Genomic DNA, 17,264 nt, shown 5'->3' with positions numbered 1-17,264 from the left:
GAGTGAATAACATTCCTAGAACTTTTTATTTTATTTTATAACCGTATCTTCCAAGAACTTGCTTAGTCTTTCCTATGTTATTGCATCAATGTCAATTCCTCGTTCCTTTTGCCCGGAAAGTGCGACTCGGGTCCATTATTTCCATGAACGCGTATTGGCTTTACTCTCTCACACTCTCTCTCCGAGTAAGATTCCCCATTGATGTTTTTCCTAGAACTTGCTAAGTCTTTGCTCACAGTCATTGCATCTATATCTCAAATCTGTAATTTCCAGCTTTCACCTGCACACCCTTCTCTTTTATTTTTCCAGTTTTTAGTTCCCTTCTTGACACGAGGTATATCTATTTCAAGATAAAAGATCACTTCTCTCAATCTCTGCAACCCTACATCAACATTTTTTTTTTTTACCTGTTTCTTTTTGTGATCCAACTCTAATTATAAGTGTATTCTCAATATCAATACCTGTTTTGTTCATTCAAGATTGGGAAGAGAACATCGTAGCAACTTTGCTAGCTAGTATACCTGATGGCTCTTATAAACGACGAAAGCACCTTTACGTTGCGTACCGGTAGATGGATTTTCGATGTCTTCCTTAATTTCAGAGGCGAGGACACCCGCCACAGGTTTTTGCGTCTTCTATATGACGCTTTGGTTGAGAAAAATATCTCCACGTTCAAGGATGATAAAGTACTTGAGAGAGGAAAACCCATTCCCTCAGAACTCTTCAAAGCAATTGAAGGATCAAGGTTTTCAGTTGTCATTTTTTCAAAAAACTATGCAACCTCCGGTTGGTGCTTAGATGAACTTACAAAGATTGTCGAATGCCGCCAGAAAATGAAGGGGCATACAATTTTTCCAGTTTTCTTTGATGTTGAACCAACTGAGGTACGGAAGCAGGAAGGGAGTTTTGGAGAAGCATTTACGAAGCATGAAGAAGTTTTTAAGGAGAATTTGGAGAAGGTGAAAAAATGGAGGGATGCTTTAAAAGAAGTCGCCAATATCAGTGGTTGGGTTATACCCAAGGGGTAAGCCTTTTTCTTTTTATTATTCAATTCACAGCACTTTTAGATACCAACTTTAATTTTATAGGGCATATATAGCTTCTAAAACTCAACCCACATATACCTAGTATCAGAGGCGGCTTGATGCATTTGGGGGCCTAAGGCGAAAATTGATCATCTTATTTAGATGCAAAATTACTACTAATTAACATGAACTACATAGATTTTTTTTTTTTTTTTTGAATTTTTAAGACAAAAAAAATTTGACAAAATTTTTCATACTTGTTGATGTGGTAGATTGATAGTGGTAAGTAAAACAGTGGTGTTAGTGGTAGATTTAGATGAAAACTAGTAAAAGTTTGCTAATTAAACTCTTATTATTATTCTTTTTTTTTAGAAATGCAACATTTACAATATTTTTTACAACAAATCCTAGATTTTAAACTGCTTTTTGTTTTTTATTTGAAAATATCACTATAATTATTTTTTTGCCATCAACAATAGGCTGTAATAACTTGCTACTTAGCATTAGTTGTAAAAGTGTTGTGAAAAATATTGTGGACGACGTTGCATTTTTCTCTATTTTTTTATTTGTTTTTCATCTAATAAAAAAAATTATTTTATTTATTGATTATAAATAATCCTATTGGTTAAAATTTAGAGGCCTTTTTTTTTACTTGGGGCCTTAGGCGGTTGCATTTTTTGCTCCACCATAGAGCCGGCCCTGCCTAGTATTTTCGATTTTAGAGAAAAAAAAAAGGGCAGGGGTATTGCTGAATAATCTAAATGCATCTCATCTATGAAATACATATCAGAATTAAAATCAGGATCATATTATCCAGAACCACATACTTACTAAAATTTGAAATTTTAATTAGAAATATTTTAAATAAAATATCTTGATACAACCAACTTGATTTCAAATAAATTTTTGTAAATAATCTTCTTGAAACTTTACTTGATCTTCAAGTCAATGACTAATATCATATCCAATATTATGGTTTTTTCTTGTTGAGACAAGCTCTACCCTTGTAGAGCAAGAAGTAGTGAAGAAAAATTGATTTTCACAATCTCCCAAACGGAAAATACAGCTGCTCTGTTCTTATATACTGGAAACAGAGTTCGTTAGATAATTACTGTATACTAGCTAGCCGTTGGGGGTCAGTTCCAACAACCTTATGATTGTTACAACTATCCCTCTAGAATTGCAAGACAGTCAAACTAACGGCCCTGCTGATTTAGAAAAAAAAAAGCACTAACCCCTAATGACCAAAGCATAATATTTCACAAGTTGTGAAATATTAAACTACACGTTGTGAATCACAACTTGTAGTTTAATACAAACGGCTCATAACAGGAAGAACTAAACTTGAGTGAAAGCTGAGTAGACGACTTGTCATTTGGATCATACTTGTCGTTTTGATTAGTAATGTTAACAGAATATTTAAAATGTATTGAGACATTATTATTTTGTATCTTTTCTTTAGTTTATATTTTGTTAATAGATGTTAATTTTATTTTCTATTTTAAACCACCCATGAATTTTAGACCATTTTCAATTATTGAAATCCAAATAAAATTTTGTTTATACTTTGGTCCCAAAAAATAAATTCCTGCTGTTCACTCTTTTTGCAGGCAGGAGTCAGAATATATCGAACCCATTGTTGAGAAGATATTCAAAAGACTGAGTTCCATAAAACTAAATGAGGGCTTGGTCGGAATAGAATCTCGTGTATGGGAAGTATATTCAGAATTAAAAATAGGTTTGACTGATGTTCGCGTTATTGGGATATGTGGGACAGGTGGTATCGGTAAGACAACCATTGCACGAGTGGTTTATGATAGCTTCTCTAATCAATTTGAAGCTAGTAGCTTTCTCCATGATGTTAGAGAAACATCTAAAAGACAGGGTTTAGTTTATTTGCAGAAAAAACTTCTTTCTGACATCTTGATGGAAAGAAATATAAATTTTGTAGATGTAGATGACGGGCGCCAATTTATCAAGCGCAGGCTATGTAATAAAAAGGTACTTCTTGTTCTTGATGACGTTAATGAGTTGGACCAATTAAAGAAATTGGTTGGCGACCATAGTCGGTATGGTCCAGGCAGTAGAATTATCATTACAACGAGAGATAAGCATTTGCTAAGGATACTAGAAGTTCGTGAAATATATAGCCCTGAGGAAATGAGTAATGATGAGGCTCTACGTCTTTTCAGCTTGACATGTTTCGGCAGTGAACACACTCCTGAAGGTTATAAGGAGATGTCCAATCATGTTGTCAGTTATGCTCTCGGCCTTCCTTTAGCAATTAAGCTTTTGGCTTCTCATCTAGCCCGCAGAAGCATCCCTGAATGGAAAAGCTGTTTAGATGGGCTCGAAAATAATATTCCAACAGAACTTTTTCAAGTACTTCAAATAAGTTATGATGGTCTACATAAAACAGAAAAAGAAATATTTCTACATATGGCATGTTTCTTCAATGGGGAGGACAGAGATCGCACAGTACATATACTAGACTCTCTTGAACTTTACCCGGACTTGGGATTAAGTGTTCTTATCGATAAATCTCTCTTAAATTTAAACGAGAACGCCTTTTGGATGCATCCTCTAGTTCAACAAATGGGCCGGGAAATGGTTTGTAGAGAATGTCCTGAATGGCCTTCGAGACGAAGTAGATTATGGTTGCCAGAGGACATTGACGCTGTGCTTACAGACAATATGGTAAGCAATTACGTAGAAATCTTCAACTTAAACATAGATCCCTTCTATTATTAAAGAAAATAAACATTTATGTAATCTTGTATTCTTATTATGCAATTCACTAATCCCTTTCCCTTGTTCATGATTGTTAGGGAACAAAACATATTAAAAGCATAGTCCTCGACTTGCCTGCACAAAAAAAGGTACATTGGCATCCAGGAGCCTTTCGGAAGATTACTGATCTTAAATTGCTCAAAATTCATAATGTGCAACTTCAGCATGAACTCACTCATTTTCCTAATGGGTTAAGATATGTTGAATGGAGTGGGTATTCTTTAAAATCTTTGCCACCAAATTTTGAACCTAGGATGCTTGTTGAACTTAGAATGTGTCATAGCAACATTGAAGTACTTTGGAAGGGAGTAAAGGTAACGTCGTTTCCTCAACTTCTCTATATTATATATTTTATTAAAAATAAATTCTAACGAGCAATCATTCTACCCTTTTTTTAAACAGTATTTTGACCGTTTAAAATTCATCAAACTTAGTGACTCCCAAAATCTTATTAGGACCCCAAACTTCGCAAGAGCTCCACTTCTTAAGAGCGTCGATTTTGAAGGCTGTACAAATTTAGTTGAGGTTCACTCATCCGTTGCTGTACTTGAACGGCTTACTTTGTTGAATCTGAAAGATTGCACAAGTCTTAAAAGTCTCCCACGCAAGCTTGAAATGAAATCTCTAGAGATTCTTATTCTTTCTGGTTGCTCCAAAGTCAAGAAGATTCCAGAATTTACGGAAGACATGGAACGGTTACGGGAACTTCATTTAAATGGTACTGCAATTAAATATCTACCTTCGTCAATTGAACATTTAACTGGTCTGACTTTATTGAATATAAGCCATTGCAAAAATCTGGTGGGTCTTCCATGTGCCGTTTTTAGAATGGAGTCCCTAAAAGAATTCATTGTATTTGGATGCTCAAGATTAGCTAAGGATGATCGAAGAAGACCGATATGGGTATGGGTAGAAAATATTTTCAGAGGTTTATTTTTTTTGTTTATTTATTTTCATGTGAAGGAATTTTTCAATGGTTCAAGATGATAGATCAATGTTGTCCTCCTGATCAGTCATATGGGCCATGCAAGAATTTTTTTTTTTTTTAAAGAATTCTTTCATTAAGAAATTGTAAACTTTGAACTGTATTCACTTTATTAAGATTGAATGAATATTGCATTATTCAAAAAAAAAAAAAATTGAATATTACATTAAGCTTAGAAAAGAATTATAAAGCTCTATTCATATATATAGTACAGAGTTAGAGGAAACAAAAGTAACAAACCTATGGGAGTGATGAGGTTACCACTCATGACGAAGATAACTCTCATGACGAAATCATCCCTATTGACGAAGAAACTAGTCATCCTTGACGAAGGTAAGAGAGTCATTCAATGTAGTCGATCAATGACTTGAGCGGTTACAAAATCATCCAGGCAGACCGTTGGGAATCTATTAAAAGCCCCATTATTGGGCATGAGATGTTACTAGGAAGGGTATTAACCACCACAACGGCTAGCACCCAAAGCCACCTATATAAAGCCTCCACATTGTAAACAAAAGGTACGAAGATTGACACTCTAAGAAAACACTCATTACTATCTTGCTCATTCATTTTCTATTTCACGAATTGCTTTTCTGTTCTAACTTTGGCATCAGAGGCATTGTAGCAGACACCACACCGGTGACCCCCTTTAAGGATACATTGGTGCTGACGGGGAGTTCCATCTGCCCATTTCAACTGACGAATTCACGCTTCATCAGTTTGGCGCCGTTTGTGGGAAACGACATTTTCAGATTCATATTTGAAAACACAGTTTCCATCAACCTTCTACATTCAGATGGAACCTAATCCAGATTCAGCAGCCTTGGCCCAACAAGTTCAAGCCCTTGCAGCCACCATTGAAGAACTCACCAAGCAAAACCAGGAGATGAAGCTACGACTCCAACAAGTCCAACAGGCCCAACAGGTCCAAAGGTAACCCGGAGGGAGAAGGGGACAGCCACAGGAGGAGTACCTATCAGAGGCCAACCACTCCGGACGAGCAGAATTCAGATCTCCTTCGCGAAATGAGGAAGGAGATGGACGAACTGAGGAACACCATTAAGGAGAAGACGGATCGGAGCGTGGATAGGATGGTAAGAGCCACGGATTCACCTTTCACCACGGCGGTGCTTGAATGCCCTGTACCATCGAAGTTTCGCTTACCTCAACTTGAGCCATTCGACGGACTTAGAGACCCTCAAGATCATCTCAATACCTTCAAGACGACTTTAGGTCTTCAACAACCACCTGTCGAGATACTGTGTCGTTCCTTTCCCACCACTCTCAAAGGAGCTGCAAGAGAATGGTTCACGAAGTTGCCAACCTCGTCCGTAGACAACTTCGAGCAATTAAGTAATGCCTTCTTGCACCATTTCATAGGGGGGGCAACGTCCAAAGAGGCCGGCAGACTACTTACTTACCATTAGACAGGGAGAAAAGGAAACCCTGAGGTCATATGTCAAACGCTTCACCAGGGAGACTCTAGAGGTGGACGAAGCCGATGACAAGGTGCAGCTGATGACCTTTAAAGTAGGACTGAGGTCTAGAGATCTCGTGGCCTCCCTCGCAAAGAATCCACCAAAGACGATGGCGGAAATGCTTCTGAAAGCACAGAAGTACATGAACGCTGAAGACACTTTAGCGGCCATAAAGGATGCAGAAAAGCCAGGAGACAAGGCAAAGAAAGAAGACGACCGTAGGGGACAAAAGAGAGAGCGACCGGACCGTTGGAACAACTACGGGAACAGGAGGAAGGACGATAAAAGTCCTCGGACGGTAAGATTTACTCCTTTGGTTATGCCTGTTAACAAAATTTTCACGCAGATCAAGGACGAGCATTACCTCAAATGGCCCAGACCATTGCACTCATCCCCCAATGTCCGCGACAAGAACAAGTATTGCCGGTTCCACAAAGACCACGGCCACAACACGGAAGACTGGAGAGACCTAAAGAAGCAGATAGAGGAGTTGATACATAAAGGGAAGTTACAGAAATATGTGAAGAAGGGAGAATATACTAAATTCAGGGACGATAATAAAGGCTAGCATGAATCCTTTTCCCGGGATGACGACCGTCCGGCCCAACCTCCGCACAAAGTGATCGAGGAGATAAAGACGATTACAGGAGGACCATTTTCGGAAGGATCGTTTAAATCACTCAAGAAGGCATACCAGAGGCAGGTAAACAGCGTCCACATCGTACCTCTGTCTAAGCATAGATGAACATACCAGGACATGTCCTTCAATGAAGGAGACGCCACGGGAGTGAAGCAGCCCCACAACGATCCCTTGGTCATAATGCTGAATATAGAAGGGTTCAATACCAAGAGGATCCTCATAGACAATGGCAGCTTCGCAGACATCATCTACCTCCCAGCCTTCCAGCAGCTGAGACTAGATCTGAGGAGACTGCGCCCTTTTGACTCTCCACTCGTTAGCTTCAGCGGAGACAGGGTATACCCCAAGGGCATAGTGACATTAATAGTGACGGCGGGGGCCTACCCGGTGCAATTGACTCGTCAGATAGACTTCTTAGTGGTGGATTGCCCCTCATCCTACAATGTCATCATTGGGAGGCCCACGCTCAACAAGTGGAAAGCAGTGACGTCAACCTACTGTTTGAAGATAAAATTCTCAACAGATAATGGCGTTGGTGAAGTGAAAGGAGATCAAGTCCTGGCAAGAGAATACTATCAATAGGGGTGTCCAAGGACCCGCATCAACCGACCCGCCCGCCCGAAACCGCCCCAACCGAAGGTCCACGGGTGGCTCCGAATCCATTCTACAGTCGGTCACAGATTGGCATTTAAAAAATCCGAATAGTTCGAATCGGACCCGGGTTTCAAAATATTTCACCCGGAAAATCCGAACCGATCGAATTATTTATAATAAAAAAAAAAAAAAAAAAGTAGATTTGACATGCAGCCAGAGAGCCCATGCCCAGCAAATCAGCAATGCCAGCCCCAGATTTCCCTCACACGTTCCCAACATAAATATCAGCCGTTCATCTCAAATTAAAATTTAAAATTAAGGGTGTTGATGAGAGTAAAACTGACTCAACTGAGCATGAAATGACCGGTTACAGTGGCACAATAACCCATTTTTAATCAACGGTTAGAATCCAAGATGGAGAGCCAATCTAACGGTGAGAAATAAAGGGGAAAGATCTGATATCTCAAAGACTCAAACGGATTCAATCCACTCTTTAGTCTTCACTCTTCTTTAGTTTTCACTTCAGAGCCAGATGTCAGGTCATGGACATGGCTTCCCATTCACGCCTTCTCCTTCCCTTTTCACTCTTCCTCACCTCTTCAGTCTTCACTTCTTCAGTCTCACACTCTCAGTTCTTTACCTGCTCTCTCAAACTCTCTCAAACTCTCACAATCTCACACTCTATAAAGTCTAAACCGTTTCCCCAAATCCAAACTACTGCTTCTCCAAATCCAAATTCTAAAGAACAAACCCTAGCCGCCTCCAATGCCGTTACCCAGTCCCCTCTCCGCCTCCAACGCCTAGCGCCACCGCCGCTGTCCACTCCTCTCTCCATAGCTACCGCCGGAGTCCTCACCCCGTGTACTCTTCACGGAGTCAGTAAGGTAATTTTTCTTTGTTTCTCATCTTTCTTTTTTGTTAGTCTCGTTGGTTTCATTTGTGATGGAAATCAAATGTTAAAATTAAATAATCCTATGAAACCCTATGTTAAAATCAAATAATCAAATGTTAAAATCAGATTCATACTATGAAACCCTAACTAAAAATAACTTAGAAACCCTAACTATTTTACTTTTGTTCTTTGTTCTTTTCTTAAATCAATTTTGATCTTGTTTTAGTTTTATATAGGATTGAAAGCTGACTCCAGTCTCCAAGTATCATTATCTGCTCTGAAGTTTGAAACCCATACACCCACGGTTTTCTTCAAGGTAGTTTTTGCTTTCCTTTGTATTTAAAACTTTGAGATCCTAACTATTTTACTTTTGTTCTTTGTTCTTTTCTTTAATCAATTTTGATCCTGTTTTAATTTTATTCAGGATTGAAAGCTGAATCCAAGTATCATTATCTGCCCTCAAGTTTGAAACCCATACACCCACGGTTTTCTTCAAGGTATGGTTTCTGCTTTCCTTTGTATTTAGTAAAAAAAAAAAAAAAATGTAGTGATTGTGGTGGTTGTTTGATATTTCTTTTTACAAAAGGGGCAGAGTAATTTAAATGATAAATAGAATGTTGAAAGGGAAACTATTGAATGTAATTCATGAGGGTTGTTTTTAAAGTTTTAGAACAGTTACCTTGCTTTGTATGAGAAGATTGTTATGATGTGATTAGTTGATTGTGGTGGTTGTTTGATATTTCTTTTTACAAAAGGGGCAAAGTAATTTAAATGATAAATAGAATGTTGAAAGGGAAACTATTGAATGTAATTCATGAGAGTTGTTTTTAAAGTTTTAGAACATTTACCTTGCTTTGTAAGAGAAGATTGTTATGATGTGATTAGTTGATTGTGGTGGTTGTTTGATATTTCTTTTTACAAAAGGGGCAGAGTAATTTAAATGATAAATAGAATGTTGAAAGGGAAACTATTGAATGTAATTCATGAGAGTTGTTTTTAAAGTTTTAGAACATTTACCTTGCTTTGTATGAGAAGATTGTTATGATGTGATTAATAGAATGTTGAAAGGGAAACTTTTGAATTTAATTCATGAGAGTTGCATTAATGTGGCTTGCAGATGCTTTTGATTTTGCTTTTATTAGTTTGTAGCTTTGTATGTTCTATACTGCCCAAATTAGACAAGGTTTATTTAACATTTTGGTTATAGCATCTTATGGAAGTTTTAGTTTACCTTGCTTTGTTTTAAAGTTTTAGAATATTTACCTTGCTTTGTATGAGAAGATTGTTATGATGTGATTAGTATGATCATGCAATTTGTCACTGCTAAGAAGAGATCTGTGATCTTGCATGTCCCTAATTAATTTACTTCATTGAGTTATCTGTGATCTTGCTAAGAAGAGATATGTGATCTTTCTTTCTTTTTTTTGAGAAATAATTACAACATGCTGCTAACCCCGCAACTCGAACCATTTTCCCCCTAGACCCCCAAGCACTTTGTGCATGGGGAGGTGCCAATTCAGCTACAAGGCCTTTGGCATGTGATCTTTCTTTCTAATAATCTCTTTTGATTATGTTTATTAAAATGTGTGGTTCCAGGATACTGGTTTTCCTTTTTGGTGTGTGTGGTTATTATTTATTATTATTATTATTATTAAAGCTATTAATTATACTTGTTACTCTAGTTTGCTAATATGTATCTTTGTTTTTTTAGGTCATGGAAACCAACACTAATGAACCCTCTGTCCAAACACCAGCTGCTACAGAAGATGATGGTGCTATTCCCACCCAAGTTGAAGATTCTGCTGCTACCCAAGCTGAAGCAGCTGCTGCTTCTGAGTTGCCCCCAGTTCCACCATGCCAAGTGAGTATGACAGCTCCTGTTAGTGGTGGTTGTAGTGGTAGGAAAAAGTCTGTTGTTTGGGGTCACTTTGAAAAAGTAAAGATAGGTGAGGGTGATACTAGTAAAACTAAGGCTATCTATAATTATTGTCAAAAATCTTATAATGCTGATAGTAAGAGTTGTGGTACTAGTAATTTGTTAGCTCACGTGCCAAAATGTCCCAAGAACCCTAATAGAGAAGATGTAGTTAGAGGGCAGAAAACATTAGCTTTTGTACCCAAAAAGGATGGAGAAGACGGATTCCACCTTGTGTCAACATCCTTTTCTGTTGAGGCTTCTAGAAAGGCATTGGCCGAAATGGTTATAATTGATGAGTTGCCTTTTAGGTATGTTGAGGGGTATGGGTTTAAGAAATTTGTAAGTACCTTACAACCTAAGCTTAGATTAAATGATATCCCATCTCGTCAAACTGTTGCTAAGGATGTGATTGGCATTTATAATAGTGAGAGAGAGAAGCTAAGGAAATCCTTGAATGGTTGTAGGGTGTGTCTCACTACGGACACATGGACTTCTATTCAAAATTTAAATTATATGTGTCTGACTTGTCACTTTATTGATGATGCTTGGAAATTGCATAAGAGAATTCTAAATTTTTGTCAAGTTGAAGACCACAAGGGGGAGACTATAGGTAGAAAGATTGAGATGTCGTTGCGTGAGTGGGGTATTGATGGGATATTCACCTTGACGGTGGATAATGCTAGTTCAAATTTAACAACAATTAAATTTTTGCAAAGGGTGACTAAAGATTGGAATGGGGCAGTTTTAGGAAATGAGTACATGCACATGAGGTGTTGTGCCCATATCCTAAATCTCATTGTGGGGGAGGGTTTAAAAGAGATAGATGCATCTATTGCTAAGGTGCGTGAAGCTGTGAGGTATGTGAAGTCCTCACCCAATAGAAGTCAAACTTTTAGGAGTTTTATGGAGAGGTTAGGTATGGAGTCCAAGAGTCTTCTCAGTCTAGATGTACCTACTAGGTGGAACTCGACCTATATCATGTTAGAAACTGCTGAAAAATTTGAGAAAGTGTTCCTCCGAATGGATTTTGAAGATGATGGTTATTCATCGTACTTTAGGACCAAGGAAGATAGTGGTGGTTTGGGGTCTCCATGTATGACTGATTTCCAAAATTGTAGGGCATTTGTGACTTTCTTAAGGCTGTTTTATAATGCAACAAAGAAATTTTCTGGTTCATTGTATGTTACTTCAAATGCCTTCTATGATGAGATCTTTGTTATTCAGGAAAGTATTTCCAATTTAGTTAAATCCCAAAACACTCTCTTGAAAAGCACAGCCACAAACATGCAAACTAAGTTTGAGAAGTATTGGGGGGAATGGGAGAAAATTAATCCTCTTTTGTATGTGGCTGTGATCTTTGATCCACGAAAAAAATTGAGGTTTTTAAAGTTTTCATTTTCTGAAATTTATGGGAATGCAGTTGCAGAAGTGATGGTTGATAAGGTGAAAGACCTTTTGTTTAAGTTGTATAATTTTTACACTTCTATTCATTCACCAAATGTGCAAGATCAAAGTGGGAGTGAGAGGATAGAATTAGAAACTGATGCTAGTGATCCATATGTGATGGTTCACTCGTGATATGAACGTTTTTTGCAAGTTGAGCAATCTGTAGGTTATAATAATGAGCTTGAGAGGTATTTGGCTGAAAACTGTGATGGTAGAAAGGATGCAAATTTTGAGATATTGGAGTGGTGGAGGGACAATTGTAATAGGTACCAAGTGTTGTCTAAAGTAGTTAAGGATGTGCTGGTTGTGCCAGTTTCCACTGTTGCATCCAAGTCAGCATTTAGCACTGGAGGTCGAATTGTTGATCCATTTCGAAGTGCACTATCTCCTCTCATGGTTCAAAATCTTGTATGTTCACAAAATTGGCTTCAAGCCACAGTTCCAATTTCTCATCGCCAGTCAAGGGATGATGTTGAGGCATTGGAGGAGGAGTTACTTGACTTAGGTAATATGCTTAAATTCTGAAACTTAGTGTATTAATTTTATTGAATGTCTCATGTATTCAAGCAAAATTTAATCTATTTGTGTTTATTTCCTATTCTTTTCTAGTTTTAAATCAACAACCAACAGTAAATACCAGCTCAAGCAAGGGTTCCACTTCAGGCAAACGACCCTTGATTAGCATTGATGATTAATCACTGACTTGGTATGATTCTGCCTTTATAGCCCCTTACTATTATAAACTTGGTTTCCTTACTAGTTGGTTGGTATTAATGTATTGTTTGTTGAATATTTTTTTTGTCTATTGTAGGAGGATGGTAAATTATTTTGTAAAGAAGGCAGCATTTTGGGAATATTTTGGAAGCTTTTTTGGACATATTGCTTTTCTAACTTGTAACAATACTCAACTGTCAATACTTATAGAAAAGAAATCTTAGTTCATAGGTTTTCTTTTCTATTAGTTATAGACTTATAAACTATAGAGTAGTCATTCAATGCTTTGGAAAAACTATTTTTTGGAAATACCTATGGTATTTGATTGTTGTAATTAATTATATAGCTTGGAACATTGTATAACTAGCAAGCTTTCTGCCTTATGGGTTACTGCCCAAAAAACTTGTAGTGACTGCCTTTATGTTACTAAGTATATATATCTGTTGGAATATTGTAGTATAGTATTCTGTTGTGATTTATTTTATTGCTGGAAAATTGGAAATATTATTTGTTGTGGTTTGCAAGTTTTATGGGTGTTGAGCAGTTTACTGCCTAGGTGCCTTTTGTGGTGTTTTACAGATTACATATTATTTTTTGTGTTTATTTTTTATTCTTAATGTAAGAAAGATTATGTGTTGGGATTGATAGGTGCTTCTTGTTTCAGATCACAAGTGACTAAAAAATAAGAAAGACTTTTTGGTGTGTTGTGTTGATCACAGGTGATAAAATGAATAAGCCTTATTTGGGCCTTTTTGATTTGTCCTGATTGATGGCCCAATAGGTCTAGTTTTGTTATGCTGGAAGTTCTATTTCAAAATTTCAAAATTAATTAAGTAAAAAGGCCCAAAAAAGTGAATTTTCTGTGATTTTAACAATGGCAAAAAGTCCGGCCCAATCTAAGGCCCAAACCCGTGAAACCGATGACTCCGACCCGGACAACCCGATTACCCGAAATGTCGGATCCAACCTGATATTCGGTCGAATACGGATCCCAAATTCAAAAAACCGATTCAACCAGGTCGAGTACAGTTTGGGCCCAAAACCGACCCGGCCCGATCCGTGGACACCCCTAGCTATCAAGCCGTCCTGGTTGCGAAGGAGAACCACACATGGATGATTGAAGAAAAGGAAGAAGACAGAATGGAGGCCTTGGAAACAGTGGAATTGGTAGAAGGAGAAGCGAACAAGATGACCAAGATAGGAACGACGTTAAGCCCCGAGATGAGAACAAGACTCATAAGGTTCCTTAAAGAGAATCTAGATGTCTTCGCATGGAGCCACGAGGACGTGTTGGGCATAGCTCCAGAAGTCATCCAGCATAACTTGAATGTGAACCCGGAATGGAAACCCGTCCAGCAAAGACGAAGAACCTTCGCCCCAGAACGAGATCAAGCAGTTGCAGAGGAAGTTACCAAACTCCTGACGGCAGGGTTCATCCGGGAGGTGTACTATCCTGAATGGCTCGCGAACGTCATCCTATTAAAGAAAGCAAACAGAAAATGGAGGATGTGTGTAGACTCCACCGACCTGAACATGGCATGCCCAAAGAATAGGTTCCCTCTACCGAGAATAGACCAGCTCGTGGACTCTACAGCTGGGCACAAGTTACTGACGTTCATGGATGCCTTCTCAGGGTATAACCAGATAAAGATGGCTGAGGAAGACCAGGAGAAAACCGCTTTCATCACAAGTCAGGGACTCTACTGTTACAAGGTAATGCCTTTTCGATTGAAGAATGCTGGGGCTACGTATCAGAGGTTGGTAAATAAAATGTTCAGTCAACAGATTGGCAGGAACATGGAAGTATACGTGGACGATATGCTTGTCAAGAGTAAGGAAAAGCTCACACATCTGGACGACCTGAAGGAGACGTTTGCAACACTCAAAGAACACCAGATGAGGTTGAATCCAAGTAAGTGTGTTTTTGGGGTAGCTTCGGGAAAATTCCTGGGATTCATGGTGTCCCAAAGAGGAATAGAAGCAAACCCAGAGAAAGTGCGAGCCATCATCGACATGAAGTCACCCAGGACCGTCAAGGAAGTTCAAAAACTCACAGGTAGGATAGTAGCTTTGAACAGGTTCGTCTCCAGGGCTATAGAAAAATGCCGGCCCTTTTTCAAGACCTTGAAGCAGGCTTTCGCCTGGACCAACGAATGCGAAGCAGCGTTCCAGGAACTAAAGCGTTACCTGAGCAATCCGCCCCTCTTAAGCCCGTCCAAAGAAGGGGAAGACCTATACTTATACTTGGCAGTGTTAGCCTCGGCAGTAAGTGTAGCCCTGATCAGAGAAGAGGGCACGAGGCAGCTCCCAGTTTACTACGTCAACCAAGCCTTCCAAGGGGCCGAGTCCAAGCACCCAAGGATTGAAAAGATCGCGTTTGTGTTAATAGTAGCCTCGCGCAAGCTAAGGCAATACTTTTAGGCAAACCCCATCCTTGTAATGACAGACCAACCGATCAAGAAATCAATGAACAAACCTGAGGCAGCTGGAAGAATGGTCTAATGGGCGATTGAACTTAGTCAATTTGACATCGAGTACCATCCCAGAACGGCGATCAAGGCGCAAGCTCTGGCGGACTTCATCGCAGAGTTCACCCTTCCAGACGAAAACAGACTTACCGACAAAGCAGATAGATGGACGATACAAACTGATGGTTCGTCAGCCCAGAGGAAGGGGGGAGTAGGGGTCGTTATAACCACCCCCGATGGAGAGGTACTGAGATATGAGGTCCAACTAAAGTTTCCGGCTACCAACAACGAAGCTGAATACGAGGGGATACTGACGGGATTGAGGCTTGGAAAGGCACTTGGAGCTAAGAACCTGTTAATCCAAAATGATTCAAAACTAGTAATCGGGCAGATTAGAGGGGATTACGAAGCGAAGGAAGAAAGGATGCAGAAGTACCTCAGGCTGACGAAACACCTAACTCGGGAATTCGATACCGTGGAGTTTGTGCAAATCCCAAGAAGCCAGAATATGGGGGCAGACGAAGTCTCGAAGCTAGCGTCATTAGAAAAATGGGAGATTAGCGTGGATTTGACGATGGAAATCCAGAAACACCCCAGCATTGAAGAGGTCTCGACATTCGCCATCCAGAGCGCCAACAGCTGGATGACACCTATAATGTCCTTCCTCCAGGACGGGCACCTCCCTCAGAACACAGAAGAAGCTAAAAAGGTCAAGAAGAGGGCAGCCAGGTTCACAATCCTTAATGACGCCTTATACAAGAGAGGCTTCTCCATGCCTTATTTGAAGTGTGTCGACAAAGAAGAGGCTAGATACATATTGGAAGAAATCCATAGAGGAGTTTGCGGCGACCACGCTGGCCCTAGATCCCTGGTGAACAAGGTAATACGGGCAGGATATTTCTGGCCAACTATGCAGGTGGACGCTGTTGAGATCGTCAAGAGGTGCGACAAGTGCCAGCGATACAGGAACATACAACGGCTTCCAGTAGAGAAACTGACGACCATATCCTCCCCGTGGCCATTTGCACAGTGGGGGATCGACATCGTCGGCCCACTACCCCAAGGTAAAGGTCAGGTAAAATTTCTACTTGTTGCTATTGATTACTTCACGAAATGGGTTGAAGCAGAGGCTCTAGCAACGATCACCGAGGCAAGAATACGGAGCTTTGTGTGGAAAAATATAATCTGCAGGTTTGGGATTCCCTTAACGATCATATCAGATAATGGGAGGCAGTTCGACAGCCAAGGGTTCAAAGACTTCTGTTCAAACCTCGAGATCAAGAATCAGTTCTCATCCCCGAGGCATCCCTAGGCAAACGAACAAACGGAAGTGACGAATTGAACGCTGTTCAAGATTATCAAAACCAAGCTGGACGACGCGAAGGGTGCCTGGCTAGAAGAATTACCTAACGTCCTGTGGGCTTATAGAACCACAGCAAGAACCCCAATAGGAGAGACCCCCTTCAGGCTTACCTATGGCACGAAAGCAGTAATCCCAGTCGAAGTGGGAGTAACAAGTGTCAGACGAGGGACATTCAAGTTAGAGTGCAATGACGATGAACTGCGACTCAACCTGGACTGTCTGGACGAAGTAAGAGACAACGCATCCAGTAGGATGACGAAGTACCAGTTGAAGATGGCCGAATACTACAATAAGAGGGTTAAACTCAGACGACTGGATATAGGAGACCTCGTCCTGCGCAAGACCACCATAGCAACTAAAGACCCTGCCCAAGGAAAGCTGGGTCCCACATGGGAAGGGCCTTACCGAGTTACTCACTACTCAAGACAAGGCAGTTACCACCTTGAAACCATGGACAGACAAAGACTCCCTCGACCATGGAACATCAAGCATTTAAAAAAGTACCACAAGTAGATGTAACAAACAGGCATGTTCATTCTTGAAGTTAAGAAAGGAAGTATTCCTCTAATGTCTTTGTGTAAGCAGGTCTAGCCAATCGTACGGCATACAAAAAAAAAAAAAAAAGGGTTAAGTAATAAGATTCCTCCTTGACGGATGTAAGTTACTGACGATCCCCTCAACGGGTTCAAGGCATAAAAAAAAAGGGTTAAGTAACAAGATTCCGCCTTGACGGATGTAAGTTACTGACGATCCCCCCAACAGGTTCAAGGCATAAAAAAAAAGGGGGGGTTAAGTAACAAGATTCCGCCTTGACGAATGTAAGTTACTGACGATCCCTTTAATGGGTTTAAGGCATAAAAAGTTAAGTAACAAGATTCCACCTTGACGGATGCAAGTTATTGACGATCCCTCCAGTGGGTATAAGGCATATAAAATCTAAGTGAAAAAATT

The 17,264-nt window shown here is 39.6% G+C and overlaps 4 protein-coding genes across 5 annotated transcripts in view; all 4 read left to right on the top strand.

Moving 5' to 3' along the window:
- Positions 1-17,264, top strand: part of LOC126696715 (disease resistance protein Roq1-like) — a 52,477-nt gene that overhangs the window by 20,863 nt on the left and 14,350 nt on the right. The window contains exon 2 of one of the 2 annotated variants that reach the window (XM_050393407.1): positions 960-1,024. The exons of the other annotated variant lie outside the window; for it this stretch is intronic. The gene's annotated coding sequence lies outside the window, so the exon portion shown is untranslated. The remainder of the gene's footprint in view (positions 1-959; positions 1,025-17,264) is intronic. 2 annotated transcript variants of the gene reach the window in all.
- Positions 525-6,846, top strand: LOC126696390 (disease resistance protein Roq1-like). Its single transcript, XM_050393142.1, has 8 exons — positions 525-1,024; positions 2,636-3,722; positions 3,854-3,904; positions 3,980-4,129; positions 4,218-4,616; positions 5,573-5,733; positions 6,276-6,576; positions 6,625-6,846. Exons 1-8 carry the CDS (start codon positions 525-527, stop codon positions 6,844-6,846), a joined length of 2,871 nt encoding a protein of 956 aa, XP_050249099.1.
- Positions 8,055-12,463, top strand: LOC126696388 (zinc finger BED domain-containing protein RICESLEEPER 1-like). The gene is made up of 6 exons (XM_050393141.1): positions 8,055-8,396; positions 8,631-8,720; positions 10,116-11,550; positions 11,743-11,871; positions 11,935-12,273; positions 12,378-12,463. Exons 1-6 carry the CDS (start codon positions 8,055-8,057, stop codon positions 12,461-12,463), a joined length of 2,421 nt encoding a protein of 806 aa, XP_050249098.1.
- LOC126696387 (uncharacterized) lies at positions 13,623-16,826 on the top strand. The gene is made up of 3 exons (XM_050393140.1): positions 13,623-14,890; positions 15,029-16,025; positions 16,305-16,826. The coding sequence occupies exons 1-3, from the start codon at positions 13,623-13,625 to the stop codon at positions 16,824-16,826; spliced, it is 2,787 nt and encodes a 928-aa protein (XP_050249097.1).

The sequence above is a fragment of the Quercus robur genome, chromosome 8, assembly GCF_932294415.1.
Source record: "Quercus robur chromosome 8, dhQueRobu3.1, whole genome shotgun sequence".
NCBI classification, from domain to species: Eukaryota; Viridiplantae; Streptophyta; class Magnoliopsida; order Fagales; family Fagaceae; genus Quercus; species Quercus robur.
This window is presented reverse-complemented; position numbering and strand designations above follow the sequence as displayed.